This window comes from Zeus faber, assembly GCF_960531495.2.
Source record: "Zeus faber genome assembly, chromosome: 16".
Classification (NCBI taxonomy): domain Eukaryota; kingdom Metazoa; phylum Chordata; class Actinopteri; order Zeiformes; family Zeidae; genus Zeus; species Zeus faber.
In genome coordinates this window covers 26,924,299-26,948,363 of record NC_137202.1, presented here as the reverse complement: position 1 = coordinate 26,948,363, position 24,065 = coordinate 26,924,299, and the positions used below count along the sequence as shown (strand labels likewise).

General features: G+C 47.7%; 1 protein-coding gene across 4 annotated transcripts; it reads right to left on the bottom strand.

The window, feature by feature from the left end:
• Positions 1 to 3: 3 nt before the first annotated feature.
• srfb (serum response factor b) lies at positions 4 to 22,692 on the bottom strand. 4 transcript variants are annotated; one of them, XM_080016927.1, is made up of 8 exons: positions 21,920 to 22,692; positions 18,082 to 18,348; positions 7,265 to 7,505; positions 5,734 to 5,889; positions 5,330 to 5,431; positions 3,501 to 3,698; positions 2,623 to 2,724; positions 4 to 1,932 (listed from the first exon to the last, which is right to left on the bottom strand). In XM_080016927.1, the coding sequence occupies exons 1-8, from the start codon at positions 22,544 to 22,546 to the stop codon at positions 1,895 to 1,897; spliced, it is 1,731 nt and encodes a 576-aa protein (XP_079873053.1). In that variant the 5' UTR covers positions 22,547 to 22,692; the 3' UTR covers positions 4 to 1,894. The 4 variants fall into 4 exon arrangements, with proteins under 4 accessions (XP_079873053.1, XP_079873051.1, XP_079873054.1 ...); XM_080016925.1 differs by having other exon boundaries at positions 2,648 to 2,724; XM_080016928.1 differs by having other exon boundaries at positions 5,734 to 5,886.
• Positions 22,693 to 24,065: the final 1,373 nt, after the last annotated feature.

Below are 24,065 nucleotides of genomic sequence, written 5' to 3'. Positions count from 1 at the left end.
TGCTTGCGTGTCGTTCTTTTTTTTTTTTAATATAAAAAATGTACATATCAGGTTACACAAAACATCCAAAAAATGACTTTAAAACAGAAAAACAAGAAATACAAAAATACAAGCATTTCGGCCTCGTCTGTCTTGGCAACGAGATAAACATTGATTCTCGGAGTAAACGGTGTCGTCGTTTCCTCGTCGGGCCGCGGGCTTCGAGTCCGCGACCGGTCGAGCGCTCGGCGGCTCCGACCGACGCGGGATCCATCCTTGCGTGAGAGCCCCCGCCGCCACGCTTGTGTAAAGTGAAATCAGCCGTGAAAATAGAGGCACGATGGTGGGACAAGAAGTGGACGCCGGGAACGGGACTGAAGCGGCCACGCGGGCGGCCTGGGCCACGGTTCTCTGGACAAAAGTAAAAAACCTTCTCGCGTGAACGTTAAAATCCTTAAATCCTGATCACTCACAGAAGCATTAATGCCAGTGTCATGTTACAGCAGTCGAATGCGCGTGGAGCTGCAACGCGACGTTCGGATTTTTGTTTCTTTTCTACAAACAATAGTGTTTAACCCTTGGATCTCCCCGGAGTCCATGGGAGGTTTACGTCACTGTTACAACAGTGTGATGACGGATGGAGCCAGAGTCTCCTCCTCCACCAGGAGGGAGGTGGCCATTTGAGGGGGAAAATAACAATAATTCCACAAACGATCAAAAACCCAATTTGAAACTGGAACCCGTTGAAGTTGACAGTGCAGTCATATCCTATGCTTTAGATCGGCCACTTTGGAAGACATGAAGATTGATGGAATCGGAATAAATGAACAGTAACTATAGCTCACTGTAGCCCCCTCCCCACTCCGCTTTTTAATAGCGATCGAGGCAAAGAACAGCATTAAAGATGCCGATTAATTGTTAAATTTAGCCGGTGACATTGCGAACCGTACGTACGTTTCAGGAATTAGCAACGCACATCGACATGATTCTCGCTCCGTTTTGTGGTGACGTTGCAAAAAAAAAAAAAAACAAAAAGGGGGAAAAAAGAAATCCCCTCATCTCCCCAGGGACGCCTGTGTGCTCCGTTGCCTTCCAATGTCATTTATCCTCTTCTCTTTATGCAAATCATTTTCATGTCAGTACAAAACTACGTTTAAAAAAATACAGAAAACTCGACATGCTGTTGTACAAACTAAAACAAGCTCAAATACAAAGTTTCAATAAAAAAAAAAAAATTATATTTACATTTCCAAACGTCTTACGAGTCAATATCCATCTCCCCTCCCATTTACAAACCCCCGATATGCACGCACACACACACACACACACACACACACACACACACACACACACACACACACACACACACACACACACACACACACACACACACACACACACACACACACACACACACACAGCAAACTTTGACTCACACTCAAACATTCCGACAAATTAATGTCTCTTTGGCTGGTGTGAAGCTGTGGCGACTGCAGTGTGTGTGTGTGTGTGTGTGTGTGATTACAGTCTCAAAAAGCACATGCGCGCACACGCACACAAAATGATAACACCATCCATGGTATAGAAAATTAGTTACGATGACTGTAGTGAACGGCTCAATATATTTCATTTGCAAATATAATATTTATATATCTATATACCATATACTCACAAACAAGTAGGCCCTTGGGGGGGTGTGTGTGTGTGTGTGTGTGTGTGTGTGCCGTCAGGCCAGGCACGGAGGCGTGGCGCATCATTTGGGAGAAAGGCAACAATAAATAGAAATCTCAGTCAGTCCTGGCGCGAGTGTGTGTGTGTGTGTGTGTGTGTGTGTGTGTGTGTGCGTCCCTGGATGGGTTAGTCGCCCTTGGAGCTCTGCACTGTGTCCAGGTTCACCACCTGCAGCTCCGTCAGGTTACTGCTGCTGCCGCTCGACTGCTGCCCAATCACCATCTGCAACACAAGGACACGCGGCATGTGGTCAGTGTGTCCAGGGCCCCCCATGTGGTCAGTGTGTCCAGGGCCCCCCATGTGGTCAGTGTGTCCAGGGCCCCCCATGTGGTCAGTGTGTCCAGGGCCCCCCATGTGGTCAGTGTGTCCAGGACCCCCCCAATTGTGTTTTGGGCCTGGGGCAGGTACCTTGGCATGCTGCCAGGGCTACAGAACCTTTCAGGTCAATTCAAATCACACGGCAAACGCCCACGGTGCAACACTCAAACCGGTCGCATGATCAAACCCGTGTCACGCTGTGTCAAAGCGACTGATAAAATCTGTGACGTGTTTGTCCTTTTTGTTTTTTGGCTTTTAGACAATTTTGACGCCAGCTCAACCAGACTCCTCACAGGAGACTTTTTGACGACCCCCAAACAAACACTGGATCGGGCTCAGATCCCCCATGCAGTGCTCATGTGCAGTGTCCCATGATACAGTGCATGTTACGCACCGTCGTCTATCTCTCTCTCTCTATATATATATATACATATACATATATATATATATATATATATATATATAAATAAAAATAAATAAATATAGATATATCTCTCTCTGAATATTTACATGGGGGACAAGCAAACCCCTCCTGGACCAGTGCACAGGTGCATCAGTGGCATGCCGGTTGCAGAGGGAATATGAGAGTTTCACTTGTAAGATGGAGATCTTGCCGTACTGGGTGTAGCTGCACCGCTGAGACGGGGATCTGCACCGTGCCCGGGGGCGCCGTGAGGAACACCTGAGGAACCGCACCTTCAACGCAAAACACACAGAGACAACATTACAGACAAATACTTCATTCAAAGATCTAAAATGGGCATTGAAACATGTATGTCTATACATACATGTATGCACATACATATAGTATATACATACAGTACACATACAGTACATACATCCATGTATGTCCCTTGATTATCTCAACAACCGTTCATCAGATCCACTTCACACTTGGTTGTTGTATTGATGGGAACCCAAGGACGTGCAGTGTCCAAATGAGTGCAACTTGGACACGCTACACGTGTAATATTAACAAACTATGAATTAACATCAAACCGAGTGTCTTTACTCCGTGTTTGGCTCTGACCGAGCTTCACCTTCCACTGTGGAACACAGGACTGAATCTCTGACATCTTGTCAAACTGCCATTAAAATGTCTTGGAAAAGTTTTACATTTTGAACGGCATGTACTAGTTCAATATAAACGTATAAACTGGCAAAAAGAGAACAACTAAATAAACCTAAAAAGATGTTTTTTTCCCCACTTGAACAGTCAACAAGAGAAAATAAAATGTAGAGTAAACGTAGAGGAAAACTAGGAGGGAGGAAAATGACCGATACACAATTAGCAACAAAAAAATAAATCGATCGTCATCCGCAACAACAAACCAAACATGAACCTATTCCTCTGCATTTCAAGGAGGTTTTCCAGTAATTTTGAGCATGTGGGCTTAACTCCAGTACGCAGGCACACGCATTCCATGGGAAAGTGGATTCCTAACCCTGAAGGCGCGGTGAGGGGGTCTCACCTGTCTCCTGGCCCTGCACGTGCGACACCTGCATGGCCGACGGGCAGTGGGAGAAGGCGTTGAGCACGGCCAGGCCCCCGTCGGCCAGCGAGGGCGTGGAGGCGTACATCACCGCCTGGGGGCTGGGGTACATCATGTGACCCGCCATGGAGGTGGGCCCCGAGGTGGTGACGATGTTGGCGGGGAGACTCACCGTCGCTGGACCAAAAAGAAAGAAAGAAAATAAAAAATAAAGTTTGGACCACAATGCAACAGTTTCATGGATTCAGGTGCCGTCCAGCAGATGGCGCCCAACGCCGCTTAAAGACAACGGGGCCATCAACTCTGGGACCAGTAAAGTATCCTTTTTTTTTTGGTCAAAACTATTTTTAATCATAATTTAAGTGAAAAGCATAAAAAAAAATGTAGTTTGGACAAAAAAAAAAGTCATTGAGTAAAGGAAAACCTTTAAGTCTTGAACAGCAGAGTTTTTTTTCTTCCAATCATCAGCTAAAAGTGACGCTGTCCTTCTGACATTATGGTGCGTTCAAAAACCCTAAGAGACGTAACCAGTGCCTGGCTGAACTTAAAACAAAATTAAAAATAAAGAAAAACTCCTAGTAAATGTTTTGTATTGATATTAAACAGCATGTAAAACCCTATTTCAGATTTGTCAAAACTTTGTGAAACCAGGGAAAGGGCATTTCAGGGTTTTTTTTTCCCTACACCCAGACCCTTTAAGACCAGGTCTAGATTTAAACAATTAAATAAAACTACTGTACTTATAGCAGTGAAACCTAGATTATAATCAGAAGCCTAAACAACATTTCAAACCCCATTTCAGATTTGTGAAAACTTTATTCCATTTATGAAAACAGGAAAAAGTGTATTCCCCCCCCCCCCCCCCCCCCCACATTGACCAGTCACGCTGCGTCTCTCCAAAACGCCGTGCGGCTTTGAGCAAAAAAAAAGCAGGAAACTAAGGAAAGTAAATCTAAAACCGAAGTCTTTGCGGGGACGGAGCGGAACCGACTTAGTTACGCGTAGGTTTTAAGTTTGATACAGGTTGGAAACGAAATTAGTTGAAAATAAAAACACACAGGAACCGTCAGTTTATAAATATGGCATAACAGGTGGTGTAGGCCAGGCTTAAAGTGCAACACACATTTGCGGTTCAAATTTAGGATTTGAACTATTCCACTTGATTCGACTGAATGAAGGGTGTGGTTGGGTTTGATGTGAAAAGTTTGAGGTGTGGGTTGAGATCTGCTTTGATTTCCTTTGACCCAACATCGACAACAAATGTGCGATTGTGAGACCTTAGGGGCGGGGCCATGACAGCCACACGCCACAGTTGGAAACCAGCGTTTCAAAATAAATGCACTGGAAATGACATTTGGAAAAATACGTGTAGTATATACAGGGTTCATTCTGGCAATTTAATGTCATCACACACACACACACACACACACACACCAGACGATGAGACCCAGATCTATTATTAATCTCATTGTCATCTACTATTCTAAGTGCATTCCAACCATGCTGGATGTCACTGACATCTCCCTGGCATCATCGTCTTAAAAGCAATACTGGAACACTTTTACTTTCTGGAACTTTGCTTACTATTTGAAGAACAAAACCAGGGGGAATATCAGGTTTTCAATGATCACATTTCTTTCACCCGTGGGCTTTTTTTTTTTTTAAGCCCTTCAGCATAAAAGGGACAATTTTCAAGGTAGTCCACTACTTCAATGACTGCGCACAAAATTCAAGCAGAACTGGACATACACACACACACACACGCGCGCTCTTTTTGATGACTCTTTCTCCCCTCAACGCCGGCCTACCAGTGGAGATGGCCGAGCCGTGGGAGATCTCGGGGCTGCTGTCGCTGCTGGAGCTGGAGGGGTGGACCTGGATGGCCTGCAGCTGCTGGGACACGCCGGCTCCTGGGGAGACACACGGCCACTTAGACCGACAGGTGGCACCCGGACGGACGCACCTCGCGCCACCGGGCGCCATGGGTGTTGGACATAGAGGGGGGGAATAAACCCATGTTGTTCGTTTGTGTTTTTTGTTATTATTTACTGAGCTTTCCCGGGGGGGGGGGGGAGTTCTGTGCAAATACCACAACGGAGGAAACGCACCCGTCCATTTTCCCCTCGATCCCTTCCCTTCCATATATGGTCATTTGTATCTTATTCAAACGTAAATACACTAAACATATTGTCCGCGAGCAGAGCCTCGTCACCTGTGAGGGAGACGGCGGCGGGGAAGCGGAAGACGGCCTGCTGTCCCTGCGGCGCGGCGGCCAGCGCCTGGCCGTGCTGCCCCTGCAGCGCCAGCGAGTGCTGCTGCAGCTGGCTGAGAGGAATGGTGGGGGTGCCGGGGGCCAGAGCGGTGCCTGCTGGGGGAGGGAGTGTGGAGGGGGCACGGTGGGACACGACGACAGACGGACAGAACCAACCCACACACAGACACAGAGGAAGGAAGGTTGAGGCCAAACGTATGGAGATTAACATTCTAGGTCGCTTTGCCGGTGAGCCGCAGACGTAGCTGAACTTTTGACTACAACTTTTTACTTTAATTTCCACGGACATTCTCCAATCAAAAAGGATGCATGTTGCAAAAAAAACAAAAAAACACGACAAAACGACATTTTATGCCTGGACCAAATCTAATTACATTATATACACTGTCACGCCTCTTCCTAAATCGTCAGAATTTGGTTACGCCTTCTGTTGTGGGATCGTTTTTTTTTTTATGAGGGCTAGAGTCACTTTCCCCAAATGGTGGACAGACACACACATGGTCTGTCCATAGAAGGTTGCTTCACTGGGGGGGGGGGGCATTTCAAGCTGTCGACGGGGAAGGTTTTCAGTGTGTGTGTGTGTGTGTGCGCGCGTGTGTGTGGGTGGGGTGTTGTTCCACCTGGCAGTGCCAGGTGGTGCAGGAGAGAGAGCGGGGGGAGAGCGAGGTAGAGGGGGCGAAAAGAATGTAGAGAGAAAGAGATACATGGAGAGGAAGACAGCAGGGCCGAGGTGGAACGGACCAAAACAAACCTCTTCCTGGTAAATCCCTGGATCTGTTTCTGAAGGCGGCGGCGCTGCGGAGCTCAAGTCCTGTCAACTGGACCGTGTGCATCACGACATGAAGCTGGAGCGAACTAATGAATATCTATGAACTAATGAAGGTCTGTGTAGAAGTGCTTAAGACAACCCGGAATCATAAGGCGTCCTCAGAAGCTCATCCTTCCTTTAGGTGAAGCGAGACCTCTCCCCACTCCTCCCAATTAAAGGTCGGCGATGCAATGAAAGGACAGAGGAGCGCGCGTCGATTGTACTTTCAGCTCGTTGAATATTTATGACTTATTAAAAAACACCGTATTCTTCGGCACTCGTTGCTGGCATCCATTGTCACAGCCCTCGCCTCATTATTCCTCGTGTCCCGAGCGACACTTGGCTATTTTGGAAGCTGGGGCTTTGTAAATAAATAAACACGTTTATTTTTTTACAAACGACGATCCAAGGAGGCCGAGGGTTCGGTCAGAGTCACGAGGGACTGTTGGGGTGATGTGGACAGCGCAGAGAGAAGAGTCACGTCCGCCACAGATGGTTGGCTGAGGTCACGGCAAACGGGCATTCAAATTCAAATCAACGGCATAAAAACCCCCCCCCCAAAAAAACAAGTAGCGCAGCCATTTTGGGCTGTGGCAGCAATCGGCTACCAGCAGCCTGCTGACGCCACCAAGCCCCCCTGGAAATCATGGCCCCTTCCCTTACCGGACATGAAGGTGAAGCCGCTGGGCAGCTGCATGACGCCCGGGGACGCGCCGGCGGCCTTGAGGATGGTCCCGTTGGCGCTGATGTTCCCACCGGCGGAGACCGGCGCCAGGTAGTTGGTGATGGGGAAGGTGTGGCCGCTGCTCACCTGCATGGTGGTGGAGGCGGTGGGCGCTGTGGACTGGGTGCTGCAGGCTGCGCCCGGAAGGCTGGCCACCGTGAACGCCGGCTTCAGTGTGTCCTACAACGGGAAAGCCCCCCCCAAAAAAACAAAACACACATTGGAGGAAGGGCATACTAGCAGAATACTTTACAACACCGAATTAGTGTTCAGGAGGTCTGTAACCATAGTATGCACGAATAGAATGAAAAAAGCACAAGGAAGACATACTACATGCGTTGAAATACCATGGGATGCAAACACTGTACACTATGCTGACAAGCGGACAGGAATCGCCGTGGCTCTGTGGCGATGCCTGGCCGAGAAGCCAGGGTTATTTTAACTTGCATATTGAAGTGCCGAACGATAGCATCACATGCAGCACAGCAGTGTGTGCGCACATTTCCCATTTTCCAGCTCGGCCCTTGTGTCGTGTGCGAAGACGGGCAACTTTTAATTTGAGGTTTTTAGGGAAGCTCTTTCGGTATGGTGCGCTACTCTTTCTTCTTCCCCCTGCTCCGCTGGAAGACGGTGAGCTCAGCAGCTGGGAAAGTAGCATTAAACAGCTGCCACCACCACATCCGGCAGCTGTGAGCTGAGCATTTAGACTGGGCATAGGCAAATACTTGTGGTTTTGTCAATGTTGGGAAGGAGGTTTGACACGGACCAGAATGGGCGCTAATAAACCGGAGTGCAAATGACTTTAACATGGCAGGATAATGGGCTGAGGACTCTCCTGGAATTGTGTCCATATGTTAAGTACTAAATAGCGCCGAGACTTTCACCCCCAAGTATCAGTCTGAAGCACTAGAAGTGGAGTTTATCTTTAAAACTATACACCGATCAGCCACAACATTAACACCACTGACAGGTGAAGTGAATAACATGGATCATCTTGTTCCAATGGCACCTGTCAAGGGGTGGTATATATGAGGCAGCAAGTGAACAGTCAGTTGTTGAAGTTGATGTGTTGAAGCAGCGAAAGGATCTGAGCCACTTTGACAAGGAGCACATTGTGATGCTGGACGACTGGGTCAGAGCATCTCTAACACCACAGGTCTTGTGGGCTGTTCCCGCTAAGCAGTGGTTACTACCTACCAAACGTGCTTCAAGGAAGGACGACCGGTGAACCGGCAACAGGGTCATGGGGCCCAAGGCTCATTGATGCGCTCAGGAGTGAAGTCTGCTCGTCTGGTTCGATCCCACAGAAGAGCTGCTGCAGCACAAACTGCTGAAACAGTTAATGCTGCTGTGATAGAAAGGTGTCAGAACACACAGAGCATCACAGCTTGCTGTGTATGAGGCTGTGTAGCTGCAGACCAGTTAAAGTGTCCATGTTGAACCCTGTCCACCACTGAAAGCTCCTACAATGGGCACGTGAACGTCAGAACTGGACCATGGAAGAAGGTGACCTGGTCTGATGAATCACTTTTCTTCTACATCATGTGGATATTTACCTGGGGAAATTATGGAATCAGGAAACACTATGGGAAGAAGGCAGTGTAATGCTCTGGGCACTGTTCTGCTAGAAAACCCTGGGTCCTGGCATTCATGTGGATTTGACTTTGCCACCTACCACCTACCTAAACACTGTTGCAGACCAAGTACACCACTTCATGGCAACGGTATTCCCTGATGGCAGTAGCCTCTTTTAGCAGGATAATACACCCTGCAAAAAATGTTCAGGAGTCGAGGAGGAGAGAGGGCAGTGCACGGAGTAGCAGCCAGAAACACAGCATACTTATTTTACTTTTCTTCTCTCAGTTTTTAATATATTTCTTATTTAAATTCTGCTTATTCGTTTTTTACAGTGATCACGAATATCATAAAAAATAAATAATGTCCCAAGCATGGTATGGCGTCATTTCCGGTGTCAATTCTCACGTGTGTTTTTGTTACAAAAGGTAGTTCGGAGACCCGTCAGACTTGTCTGGGATTCCTCCTGGTCTGTGTGACCCTCTGTCCCGGATCAGTCATGTAGCGTGAAAACCACAAGACTGCAAGGTTCCCCGTCACCAGACAGAAAGTTGTGTCGTGTGAACAGTGCGACGACGACTTTGAAAGTCGTGCGGTTGTGCCCATGGCATAACAAGACTTAAAGGATCTGCTGCTAACGTCTCGGCCCCAGATACCACAGGACACCTTCAGAGGTCTTGTGGAGTCCATGCCTCCACGGGTCAGAGCTGTTTTGGCGGCACCAGGGGGAGCTACACAACATTAGGAAGGTGGTTTTAATGTTGTGGCTGATTAAGTAGGACTTTGCTATTTACTGAATACCAACCCTACGAAGCCACAACCTATTGGCTCAAAACAAAGGATGGCTAAAAATCTAAAACCATAAATATATTTGGATTTATTTAACACTTTCTTGGTCACTTCATAATTCCATGTGATATTACAGTTTTGATGTCGTCGCTATTTCTCTATAATGTAGAAATCCGTAAAAATAAAAAACACCTTGCATGAGTAGATGTATCGAAACCCTTGCTTGGCGCTGTAGATAGAATTTATTCAAGGTCAAACTGAACAGAAAATTTCTCTGAGCCAAAAGAAATGACATATATATTGGCAATGTGATATATTATCAAAACAAAAACAAATATGAAATACGAATAATGTATTTGCAGCCGCACAAAGTGGAGTGTGGGGACACCACCCCGATACATTAAAAATCGTATCAAATGAGGGTCTGCGGTCGTTCCAAACAACGCTCTACAAGATTAAAGAAACAATCCTCTGTCAATGTGAGCTGAACACAATTTAACGGAGCGCGGTGCGGCTCAGCGAGTGGGCTGCACAAGCAGAGGAGCGTAGGCGTCGGGCCGTGATCAGAATGAGAGAGTCCACGCTGCCTGTTCCTACACAGAAGATACTGTACATAACGGAACACTGTGGCAGCGACCTTGGCGGCCCCAATGCAAGCTTGCTTTTCAGCTTCATCTTCTTGCACCCCGTTAAAAGATCCCCCAATCACTGGCCGGAACAGAGTGTGGATACAGGGAAAGGAAGGGAAAAAGGAACGGACACAGAACACTCCTGAGTGGGAAGGTGGGCAGGATTTCACTTTCAATCCATATCCAACATTGGAAAATCATACTGGCGGGAAGTAATGCCAAAAAGTTCCTGGAAAAAAAAGGGTGAAAATGTATAGATAAAATCAGATACCATACAATGGGTGTCAGTCTGAGATGACAGGAAAAAGGCACCACTGTTGAATTTTATATGTGACTGATTACATGTGACTGGGTGAGAGGTAGAGGAACCAGCATACACTGCACTGATAAGGCCCACCAACCATAGATTCTCACTCACACGCACGGCAGGAGGGAAATAAAAACGGCATACGTGATGCAAGATGAGAGATTTCACTTTGATTTAAAGAAGTTCAAATGAGGCATAAAACAAATACAAAAACAGAAATCACAGTGTGTGTCTCAGTTTTGTCATTTTCTGTTCAAATTGCTTTCACTGTGGTTCCAAAAATGTAAAGATCGGCACAGGGGGCGACAAAGCTTGGATCCAAGCCTTGTCGATGGGCTCGTCTAGTCCAAGGTCCTTCACCACTCTAGTTAAACAGCAACAGGAGAACGCGCACACACACACACACACACACACACACACACACACACACACACACACACACACACACACACACACACACACACACACACACACACACACACACACACACACACACACACACACACACACACACAGTTTGTTCATAACATGCCATCGATGAGCTCATATTGATATCCAGACATTGTGCCGTTGTGATGGACGACGATTAATATTGTTTAAAGGAACCTTAATTTTTACTTTTTTGAATAGATAAAAATCTATTTTCTTCTTGCTCCTCACATCCAACTTGGCAGATGGATCATAATGATGTCATTAAAATGCCACCCATTGAGAATATCGACGACAGTGGAACCACGTGATGTTAGGCAGCCCAGAAAAACAGCATATCTGTTGGATCGGAAAAAAAAAGAAAAAACAACCACCACCAGTTCTATTGACGCTGGAGCTGCTGAAAACAAGCACATATACACCAATCAGTGCTGCACTGGCACATAAGCGTGCAAAACATTAGGGCAACGGCAGGCATCAAAGAAAAGAACCTAGGGGAAAAAAGTAACAAAAATAAATGTGGTCGACCCATAGACCCACAACTCTGTCCTTGCTTCGGGTGTACGACATGATGAGCGACAATTGTTCTCAAACAGTTGGCACATATCTGCCTGTACGTGCTCACATAAAAAAAAAAAGAAAAGAAAAAAAGAGTGTTTTGAGTGCTTCGAAATCATCATTAAATCGCTGTGAACAAGCTTTGCCAGCATGGTTATAAACAGCAGCTTATTATGAATATGTAATAATTTTCTTGTTGATGGGCTTTGCCAATGACTCACGACTGCCAATGGGTTTTCATAAACAGCACGGATTAAACCTTCCAGCAGATTCCCAAAAACTTGAACAATAAGATACACCCCAAAGAGAGATAATAAAAAAAATTATAAAAATAAATAAAGAAGTACAATTAAAAAATATGTGTTTGTAGAAAGCTCAAAAGCACACTTATGAGCTAATTACTTACTACTTGAGTGAATGGAGGCCCAGGGTGCATTTAAGGTGGGCGAGGTGGGGATAACGGATGGGACTGGAGTTGCAGTGCTCTGGACAGAGAGGGATATGGGATGGGGGAAAGAGGAACATGGGACAGGTGACGGGGGGAAGGGAGCATGGGACCAGGGGACGGGGAGAAGGGAGAATGGGACAGGGGGGGAAGGGGAACATGGGGCCAGGGGATATGGGGCAGTGGAAGAGGCTAAGGGCGAGCGTACGGACAGCTGAGGGGGCAGACAGCTGGGGGAAACCTGAGCGGCTCTGAGGGGGAATTAACCCTTTCCGTGCCAGCTGAGGCGGCAGGAGGTATTAGCCCGCGGCGGCAGAGCAGCGACGTCACCGAAGTCACTGAACGATACGCAGTTCCTCTCTTCCCAAACTGTAAAAGAGCGAGCACGAGTCACTCCAAAATGACCAGGTCACTGGGCATTTTGTATGCTCTCCTACGGGAGATATGTTAATTGATAATCAATGGATGCTCTTGCCTCACCTACTCTGTTCTCTCACTCACACGCGCGCGCACACAGAGAAGGGACAGAGTGAAAAGCGAGACGCAATATAGCCACGTGTTGTGATCTGGTTTTCCAGGTTTTGCTGGTCCTGGAGCACCGCGGTCCCGCCGGTTGCCGTCGAGTGCCGGCTATCAAAGTGACCTACATATCATATCAGCCTGCCAGTCTGACCCGCTGCTTTGTTTGACCATCGCGTATCTTTCCTGGTCAAATGGCCGCTCTATTTACAGCGCTGGCTTTGAGTCCGGAGTCAAGGCAGTGCATAGTAAACATAGTCCCAAATGGCGTAATGCATTCCATCAGGCCAGAAGGGAGAAGGACCTCTCTTCCGCAGCCGAAGTAAAGTAAAAAAATAAAATAAATAATCTGTTTTGTTTTTTCTTTGGTCCGTTTCCTTGGGCCTGTTTTGCTCTTTCAATGCGACAAACCAGTCCTTTCACTCCTCATCCCGCATTCATATTACAAACTCATTTTCTCACTTTCCGAGCCACGTATGGAGTGTAAAACTTAGTCATGAATAAATGTGAGGGCCAAGCCTCTTCCGCTGCTCGCCAGAATAAAAAGTAAAACGGAATACATGAGTAAGCTGTTGGCCTGAATCGGTGGCAAATTAAATAACACTTCAAATCTTTTACCACGTAACACCACATCTTCTGCGTCACGCGTATGACTGAAACGACTTCTAATTATAGTATTCACATCCGATTTGCCCCGCGTTATGGTAGACAGTGGCTGCGTTGCACGGGATTACATTTATAAAGGGGGACATGCACACCGCCCAAAACCTTTTTCCCAGCTCCCAATCGGGCCGGTGCTCGTCACTGAGCCGAGCGAAACGCTGACGTCGGTTAAACTTGCCGCTTAGCGTAATGAGACATCGGGGGCAATTGACGAATGGCGCCTGGTTTACGGTCCAGAAGAATGGCGAGAGGCCGTTGCGCTGGCCGGGGGTAATGCACCTTCTAGCAGTTCAGCTGAGCCGGTGAACGTGCTCCCTGGATGAGGCTCCCTTTTTGAATTGTTAAAGAAACCCAGGAAATTCAGGTTAATTATTCTATCCAAACAATGAAGGGATAACAGCTCAGCCCTGCAAACAAAAATATTTGACTAAGTCATTGTCTCTGGCTAAGGAACCATTTTCTCAAGAGTCCTTCTTTCCTGAGTGGAGAGCGTCAAAAGCCTTGTGCTCTCGTCCAAAAAAGTGACTTATTTTGAATGAAAGACGAATCAGCTATATTTGGAAGCAAGACAGTATACACTATTCTGGGCGAGGTCATTTATCTTAAAGGGGACTTATTATGACAAACAGTACCTGTGCACATACATGTGTCTCTGATGGTTCTACTCACACACAGACTGTGAAATAAGACAACTCAGTCAGATTGTTGTGAGCTGCGTACTTCAGAAAACGTGTCATAAAACATGCCGTTCAGCTTTGCAGCCCTGATCTACATCGTCCAGGGCTTCAGTAGAATTAGAACCGCCCTCCATCTGAGTAACTCCACCCACGGCTGGAGCGTGACAAAACTGCAGACGGTGGAAATAATGATATACAAAGCCATTTGGCTGTGTTTCTTCTTCTTCTAAAAATAAATGAAAATAAAAAGTATGCGGTAGAAAGGCTGCAGCGCACGATCTGCTGCACGTTTCTCCAAACAAAACCAATAAAAATAGTGTGTTTTTATTGTAGATGTATTTTGTTTTAGTGAAACAAAAAAAGTCTGAACAAACTAAGCAAAGTCAGAGCAAACTTTTAAATGAGGCCTTGTAGATCTAGTATGAGTGAAGATTCAGCAATTGAGTTGCTTATTTCTCGCCTCAAATTTGTTCAGAACCTGAGTTTGGTAAACTGATCAGGTGAAATGAGTGAAGGAGTAAAACGACGGAACGGGAAGTGAAGCTCAAACCCCATTGGCTCAGAACGAGGGGCCTGGCTGCTCATTTACATTTAAAGCGACACTGAAACGGACCGTCTGGAACAGGATGGTTTAGAGGCACGTTAGAAGGGCTCTCATGCACAATCTGAGTAATATTATCAGCAAAAACTTCTAAAACGTGTTTCGGCGACCTCAGAGACCGATATTAACTTGGGTAAAAAGGAGCATAATAGGCCCTATTTAAAAGAAAGAAACAAAGCCAGTTTTCAGAAAGCAAGTTAACTTTCAATAATAATAAATAAATAAATAAATAAATAAATAAATAAATAAATAAATAAATAAATAAATAATAATTATTATTATTATTTTTTTTTAAACAAACAGAGGGTGACAACTGGGAGGCCTGGTGCGCTTGTGGTTTGAAGCGGGCCGACTGTGCAGCCTACTGGTGACTGCCCCCCAGTCTCCTAATCTCCCATTTGCTGGCTCCCGTCTCCCAGTCTGTCACCCTGCCAGCAACATGGAATTTACAGCTCAGTTTGGGACTGCTAAAAAAGGCAAGGCAGCCCAAGTAGAGGAGGTGCAGCCAATGGCGGCTGGCCTGACCAGTTGCTCACTGTTAAATAGGAGAAGGAGGACCCCCCCCCCACCCCCCACCCCCCAAACTTAACTATCACATTCCCCCCCACACTCTATTTAGGAGCAACCTTGTGATAAGAGCACATATCTTGAGTAAATTAACTTTCCATTATCTCAGTGATTGTCGCTTGTGACCTGCCATCCGAGTCACCCCCCATGTAAACTGTACTGCTGGTCTTCAGATAGATACAAAAATGAATAAATAAATAAATTTCATGTACAAAAAGTTAGTTCATCCGAAATCCAAGTCCAGCCTCGTTGAAAAAAAAAGCCCAAAATGTTCTCCGGTGAGCACAGGCATATGACAGCAATGTGGAGCGTTGACCAGAGTGATGGGCACCGTCACAGGTGCCGATTTGGATCGACGAGAGAAAATAACTAAATACACAGATGACTAGGACGGCCATCGGGCAGGTAGCGCCGCAGCCTTGAAGCGAGAGCCTTCTCCGCTCAACGTAGTGTGTCCAACGGCTACATTGCCGGAGGAAATGCGATCTGCATTAACAAGAGGTGGGAACAAATAAACCGCTCTATAATTACCAACGGCAACAGGCCTGGCAGCCAGACAGCGGGGCGGGAGGGATGGATGCAGAGGAGGCTGCAGCTACTGAGAAGCTGCATGGCTTTCGTGTTGCAAAACACCGTGTGGTGGTGGGACTGGAACAATGAAGCAGCGCTCAAAAATAAACTACTGGCATGTTCGGGGGGAAACTCGAAAGGAGATGAAAAATGAAAACACAGTTTCAAGCACACTTCATCCCTAGAGCTGCCGTCAGTTTGGCGACAAGATTCTTTGGTCCCTCCGTTCTGGGGACTCGCAATTTTTTTTTTTTTTTTTTTGCAAGCAATGCTTGACTGCATATAATCCTGTCTGCTCCACAAGGCACAACAAGGCCTTTCCCCTCCTGCCTCTCCTCCGCACGCCCCAACCCCCTCCACCCCACCAGCCCAGTGGAAGCCCATGAAATGTTTAGACTAGCCCAGACTGTATGTGTGACATACTGCTCTACTGATGAATAGTGCCCAGACGCTATGGGAAGAAGACGCATATAGCAGGCCGAGAGCGGGGGGTTACTGTGGTTTTATATTTAAAAAAAAAAAAAAGTATTAACTATTGTTAACTCCCAAAAAGCCACCTGCCACGTCCTAACCAAAACAACCGCACTGATCTGAAAATGAATCACAACGCGCCAATCTGACAAGGGACCAGGGGCCAGCACTCTAGAAACAAACAAGACTCAGGGTCTGGGTCTGGGTTAGGGTTATCCTTAACCCAGACCCAGAGCAGACGCGCCGTCGTCTTTTCTTGGCAGAATACGGTGGGGAACTCACTTGTCCGACCTGAGGCGGAGGAGCCTGACGTGTTTGGTGGGCTGAAAATACATACATGGACGTAGAACATTTTATACATCCTACGATATTAACTTGCATCACAGTCCGTAAATGTGAAATTACATTCAACTTCGTCAAAAAACGGCACTGAAGCGTGAAGGCTACTAAGGTTACAGGTGTTTGGATGTGTAATGTAAATCCGTAAAGTTTTCCATGGAAATTTGACAATCAACATCAGGCATTCCTTCGCACTCTGCGGCCGCCATTGCTTGGCAAACCCAAAGATGTACCTGGCAGGAAAGGGGTAGAGCCGGTACGTCCTGATAAACTGCTTTCTATAGTGTACACAAAATAAGTCATACTGAAGGGGTCCACCTAATGGGGATTGAAATTGTTTTTTTGAAATGTCCCCATTTCAACTGCTCTGTTTAATGTACCATTCACCCTGAATAAATACATCTATACTTTCCCTCCATATCACTAAATGACAAGGGGGGGGGGGGGTAAAAAAAAAAAAAAAAAAAAGGCAATCGCATGGACTCCCAAGACAGCTGCAGCTTATAAGGAATGTGAGGGGCCTCGGCCAAAGAGCGCAGGCAGGGAAACCATACCATATAAGGGCATAGAGGCTAAATCTAACTTTTATCAATGAGCGACACGGGCATGAGAGCGGCTTAACGTGCGTCTCCATCCAGGAGGGTGGACGGTGTGCGTTAGCCACTTCAAAGCGGGCGCCCGTAAGCCGCGTAAACAGCGGGCTTGGGGCACGTGATTGGGATTGAAGGTGCTGTGCGTGCGCGGCCAGAGAACAGAGCGCGTCCGGTGATGGGGTTCGAGGGCACTCGCTGCGAACCCTCGGCAAACGTTTGAGACTCGGGAACGGCAAACGCCGCCGCCAATGCCGGCGTCGCTAGCAACCGCTTGTTCAAAGGGTTGTTTTTTGGGTTTTTTTCTTGTGCCGCGGTCAAATGTAACCGACAAAGCATCGCGGCAAATAACCGTTTTGATTTTTCTAATACTTTCAAAGAGTTACTTCAAAAACAAGACAAACCGCGGCTAACGAGATGGGCCCGAAACCCGCCTTCTAATGGCGAATCGTCCCTGCCTTCAGCATGTCTAATATAAGCCAGAGCTGCTGTGATTCATCTCCTGGGCCAGAGGTCAGCGAGGTGAAGTGAAGACGGCCGCCGTCTGTTTCTGAGATTTTTTTTTTTTTTACCTTCCACGGTTTACGTTTCTGTCTCCCCGGCTACAGGCCCGGGAGGAAACATGTCGGCTTTTGGCTCTGTCGAAAAAAGGCCTCGCAGCGATATCAAAAAACCGCAAGCCACAAGTCCGGGGCCTGGAGTGTCGTATTTCCTGTGTGTTTAGCGCGTCCTGATGAGTGACTCTACATGAGGCTGTTCTCCACTTCAAAAGCAGGCAAAAATGACTTAGACGCAATTAATGTTTTCCATCAGCGACCGGAGCTTCAACGGAGCGAGATGCAGTCATAAAAAGAGGCGCCGTGATACACTCTGGGAATCGCTTAAGGTGAGCAAAACAAAGTGTTTCAATGTGGTGACTCACAACTCCAGCATCTTTTATAACAAATGGGGAATTTTTTTGGCTTCTGGCTTTTCTTCCATTCCCGACTTGTGAATCAGACGTCCTGCCAGCCCGGCCCGCACTCACCTTGGCTTCCCCCAGGCTCTCCGACTCGGACACCTGGTAGGTGAGGTCCGTCTCCTCGAAGCCCGTGGCGCTCATGCGCTGGTCCGTGGAGGGGTCGGAGCGTGGCGGCGAGTCGGGCGAGTTGAGGCACGTCTGGATCAGGGCTTTGCCCGTCTCGCTGGTAATCATGGGCTGGAGCTTGCGGGTGGCGAAGGTGTAGACGTGGCCCGTTTCACTGGCCACCAGCAGCAGCACCTGTGTTCCTGTCAGCGTGGACAGCTCGTAGGCCTGGCGAAAGGGAACGAAATAACCACAGTATGACGGCAACTGGCAAAGAGGAGGAACCTTGATATGGAACACCTAATCTTAGTTTATATCCAATTTTCACTCAACCCATCGCAAGAGGATATGAGAACCTCAAGCGGTCAACCCCCGCCAACCCCTTCCCACAAAAGACGTTCGCCAAGAAAACACAACACAATCTAAAAATAGCTCAGCGAAGTGTGACGCATAGCACAAAACGCAGCTAAAACAACATGAGATAAGGTTCCCAGAATTGGGCAGTGTGATATAGTGAAGAGACTGATTGGAGTAAGGGGCTCTGGGCTGGATAAGGAAGGAGGGAGGCGAGATCTGTCGTTAACCGCAGCCAGGCCTTGATGAAGGGCGCGGGGAATCATTTTAAATGTGCAGGGCGGGTGGGGAAGGGGGCTGTGAACTGTGAAACCTGACACCCCCAGCACACTCCCCACGGTGCTGCATTGGTCATTCATTATACAGCAAGACTAGACACACACACACAAAAGGTAGAGACACACACACTTGGGAGGGTGGGCACAGGGATTATGTATGACTATAGCAGGACATTTAGAACTCTGTGACATACATGCAAAATGTGCGTGCGCACACACACACACACACACACACACACACACACACACACACACCACTGATGGCCACAAGTCATCAGCTCGATGGCCGATACTGCCAGTGCAGGTGATAACTTTAACAACACCTCAGTGAAGAGCGGACGGTCAGAGCTAATGAACGACTCCATTGTTGGCTTTTGGGGATTACTCAGACCAAGGATTTGCATAAAAAAAATAATTATATATATATATATATATATATATAAATAAATAATTGTATGGCTCGTTTCAATGCTATGCAGTTCTAGACTAATCTTGTCTATTCAATCAATCTCTTCCTCCCTAAACACTTGTTTCACTAAGGGCTGAATCAGTGCAATCTCACTTTTTCAGGCGATGGCTGAAAAGGAGACGTGCAACAGCTTCATTTTTGTTTTTATTAAAGTTAATAACATGGTGCTCGAGACATGAGAGGCTAGAGTGAGAGTGAACGTGTTTGTGTGTGTAACTGCTCGTGCACTTTATTGAACAGTGTAGAGACAATTGAGGGCTGGCAGTGCAGTTCACCTCATACATTACTAATGAAACCTATCAGCGGTGGGTATTTATCTCAACAAGTCGCGGTGAGCCTCTGTGGCCAGCAACTCCCTTGATTAGTCATGTGGGAGCCCGGCCCATTTATTTATCTGACCTTCATTTCACCACGAGAGGCTCACGGGATATTGAGGCACATTTGCATTTGGTTGCTGATGGTACATCACGCAACCGAGGAAGAGGAGATATTCCAGAACTCAACCAATAGCGCATTAAAACCAGAGTTCGCCCAGAACCTCGTTCTCATAGAACGCAGAAAATCGAAATGGGGCTTTAAATTATAAACAGTTGGAGAGAACATGTAACAGGTTTTCATATGACAATGTACATATTTCAGTCTGTACTGACAGCTTGCAGTTTTCTAAAAGGACATTTATAATGGTTTTCCGGAGACTAAATTGTTTGCCCAATTGGACGGCCTTGATAAGACTGCTCAAAAGGAAAGGCACAACCATAACTTCACTAATTGCATTGTGGTCTGTTCGACTCCAGTTCGCGCAACACATTTCTAATGAGCAACCAAACCAAGCCTTTAAAAGGTGCAGTGTGTAGAATTTACGGAAGGGACTTGGAAGAAATGGAATATAATATTCATAAGTATATTTTAATTAGTGTATAATCCGATTCAAATAAGAATCATTGTGTTTTCGTTACCTTAGAATGACACCTTTTTTTTTTTTATCTACATGGGCGTGGGTACGCTTCAGGAAGGCCGCCATGTTGCACCATCAAGTTTCTTATACAGTAGCCCAGAACGAACAAACCAAACACTGGCTCGAGAGAGGGACTTTCCTGTTTTTTGCAAGTGTCGCGGGCACCAGTTCTTCCACGGAGTCGGCCATGTTGTGCCGCCAATTCAGTTGATTGAGATCTGCAACCTCACCGCTAGATGCCACTTAATTCTACACGCTGCACCGTTATTACGCACATTCTAGTATTTATTTTAGCTTATTGTGCATAATCTCCGGGTGCATTGCAAAGACATTTCACTGCATATATGTATGAACGTATGAATATGTATGTGACAAATAAACCTCTTGAATCTTAGTCAACTAGGGTATCCACACAGCAGTGTGGCAAGCCTCTAAGGCATAAAGGTCCAGCATCATTTATACTCCGTGTCAGTACGGTCATTATGGAAAGTGATTCACTTTCTCCTCGTATAACATCCCATGATGTGGTGCAGGTAAGAATTTAACTCCCTTCTTGAAAATGACACCCTCATGTTTATAGCAAAAAAAAAAAAAAAAAAAAAAAAAGAAAACAGACGCTTCCTGTTGCACCCACTTGTCAAGCACTCAAATGTGGGACATACTGTGGGCAACATTTTCACAACCCCCGTCCCAAGTGTGTCAAATAAGAGTTTGCGTCGCAAGGGCCTACGTGAAGGCACCCTAGTTTCCACGACAACAATATAGACTGTCCAAATGAAGGAGAAAATAAATAAATAACTCAATAGATAAACGGAGAAACAAAATTCTGCCACTATGCCAAAGCCAAGAAAGAGAGATTTATGATCCACCGCAAAGCAACCATCCAAAAGCCACGTCTTATCTTCAAGGAGTAGACGACGGCTTCGCCTTGACACACTCTGCAACATCATGTGGGACGGGGCGGCGTGGCTGGGGGTCACGGAGAGCCACGGAGCCTGTGCTGCGGCCTGCGAGGACATGGGAGTCAAGCGAAGCGACTGGGAACCGCCGTGCCGACCTGCGCTGCAGGAACCGGCGTTGTCCCGACCGGAACCAGCGCACTGATGGGTCAGCCTCAACGTAGCGCCGTCCCGTGCTCCTCCGCTGTTCTGTTTGAGTGCCCTTTGACTGTCCTCTGATCTGTGCCCCTGGGGTTTAGTCAGCTGTTGGCAGCAACAGGCTGGACTGCTGCTCCCCACACATGGCACTGTGGGAGGGGGGCTACTGGACCTTCCATCCAGACAATAAGCGTATGCATTTGAGCAAGAACGCATTACAGGGTTTGTGTGATGATATACACACACACAATCTCCTGTGTGTGTGTGTGTGTGTGTGTGTGGCGGTTTCTTAGCGCTAGAAGTTGGTGTGAAGTAAAGGGGGTTAGTTCATGGTCAGAAATAGACCTGTCAGTCTTCTATTTAAAGTCCGGTGCAGTCCACCGACATAGTGAGCCAGCTCTTCAGAATTGGCATCGTCCCCTGTGCATTTATTATGATGCAGTGTGTCGCACCACAGCAATGTTGCAATATGCGCCAGCAAAAGGTAATTCGAGCTATCAATGAATGAATGAGTGGATGGATGGATGAATGAGTGGATGGATGGATGAATGAGTGGATGGATGAATGAGTGGATGCAAGCAGCGCATCGTGGTGCAGCATGCACGGGCAGGCAGGACTGACTTTCCAAACTGTGGCATCAACTCACCTTCTTCATGATACCGGTCTTCCTCTTGCTGAAAGTTGTGTACCGCCTCAACTTGTTGTCAATGAATTCCATCTTGATCTTTACCCGCCCACGTGTCTTCTTCCCCGGCTTCGCACCAGCTACGCCCCCGGGGACCATGCCGTAGCCTCCGGGGGGAGCCCCCATCTCCTGCCCGGTCACCGCGGCTTCCATCTCCGCCCTCTCCCGCTTCACCCCTCTCCGGGCGTCCCCGATCGAAACCACCGGGTCGTCGTCGTCAGCGGAGTCCGAGTCGTTCTCCGAGCCGCTGCACAGCGCCGCGCTCTCCCGGTCCGGGTCGTACCTGCCTCCGTGCAAGCTCACCCCCGCCGCCGCCGCCCCGAGCCCCGCCAGGCTCCCCTGACCGGCGGTCTGCAGCGTCGCCAGCCCAGTCCCGTTACCCGGTCGAACACCCCTCGGACCCCCCGGACCGTTGCTGCCCAACATCCCGGTCCCGTCCCTCCGCCCGGCGCCCTCGCCGACCTGACCCACCCTGTGAGGAACGGGACGGACCCCGCTCCCGAGAAGCCCCGGGCCGTGTCCCGCGGTGGCCCTGGCCAGAGACGACGCGTTCCCAGACGGTGCCGAACCGGCCCGGCTCGGCAACATTCTAGTGTGCGGAACCGCTGAGCCCACGGGAGGAGCCGCGTCTCCGAGAAGCCGGAGCGCGAATGTAAACACGAGCGTCTCGCGGTCCGGACTCTCTCGGGAAACCGTCACGCGTGAACTTTCCTGGAGCGTGAAGCGTCGCCGGCCCCGTGACCCCGTCCCCTCCTCCGCCCCCCGCCTCCCGCGCAGGGGTCGCTCCGCCGCGTTATATAGTCCGCCCCGTTAAAAAAATAAATAAATAAATAAATAAAAAACCGGAACCGCCGCGTTTGTGATGGAAGTTTTTTTTTTTAACTTTCATCCGTTACCGGATGATCGACCGCGGGGCGACGTGTGCACACACGCGCGGGGGATGGGGCGTAACCTTTCGTGACACACGGCGGCCGAACGGCTCGTCCGCAGCGAACCGGCCCCGTCAAGCGACTCGGGAGGAAAGTCAAACGAGTTCCACCTTCGGCGGTCCCGCCGGCACCGGAGCCGCCGCCCAAAACCCAAACGACGCGTCTGGTTCAAATTAATAAAAATGTTGCGACGATGCATTAAAAATGTGAAATGAAAATAAAAATCGTTGCAACGCATTTTTCAGCCGCCAGTCGCAGCAGCGAGCGTGTCGTGAGGGAGCGGCGGCAACAACGCGAGCGGCGAAGAAGAAGAAGCAGAAGCAGAAGAAGAAGAAGAAGAAGAAGAAGAAGAAGAAACAGAAGAAGAAGAAGAAACAGAAGAAGAAGAAGAAGAAGAAGCAGAAGAAACAGAAGAAGAAACAGAAGAAGAAGAAGAAGCAGAAGAAACAGAAGAAGAAACAGAAGAAGAAGCAGAAGAAGAAGAAACAGAAGAAGAAGAAACAGAAGAAACAGAAGAAGAAGAAACAGAAGAAGAAGAAGAAGCAGAAGAAGCAGAAGAAACAGAAGAAGAAGCAGAAGAAGAAGAAGAAGCAGAAGAAACAGAAGAAGAAGCAGAAGAAGAAGAAGAAACAGAAGAAACAGAAGAAGAAGCAGAAGAAGAAGAAGAAACAGAAGAAGAAGAAGAAGCAGAAGAAACAGAAGAAGAAGCAGAAGAAGCAGAAGAAACAGAAGAAACAGAAGAAGAAGAAGAAGCAGAAGAAACAGAAGAAGAAGAAGAAGAAGCAGAAGAAGAAGAAGAAACAGAAGAAGAAGAAGAAGCAGAAGAAACAGAAGAAGAAGAAGAAGAAGCAGAAGAAGCAGAAGAAACAGAAGAAACAGAAGAAGAAGAAGAAGCAGAAGAAACAGAAGAAGAAGAAGAAGAAGCAGAAGAAGAAGAAGAAACAGAAGAAGAAGAAGAAGCAGAAGAAGAAGCAGAAGAAACAGAAGAAGAAGCAGAAACAGAAGAAGAAGCAGAAGAAGCCGCCGCCGCCAGTTTGATTTGCGGAGCGACCGTTTCCGTCTCCCGCCGTTGTTCTCCCCACGGCGGCGACACGTTGCGCCGTCGCGGCGGCTTTCCACCGACGCGCCGGAGGCTCCTTCCGGGCGGCGGGGCTCCGCGACTCGCACGTGGGGCAACT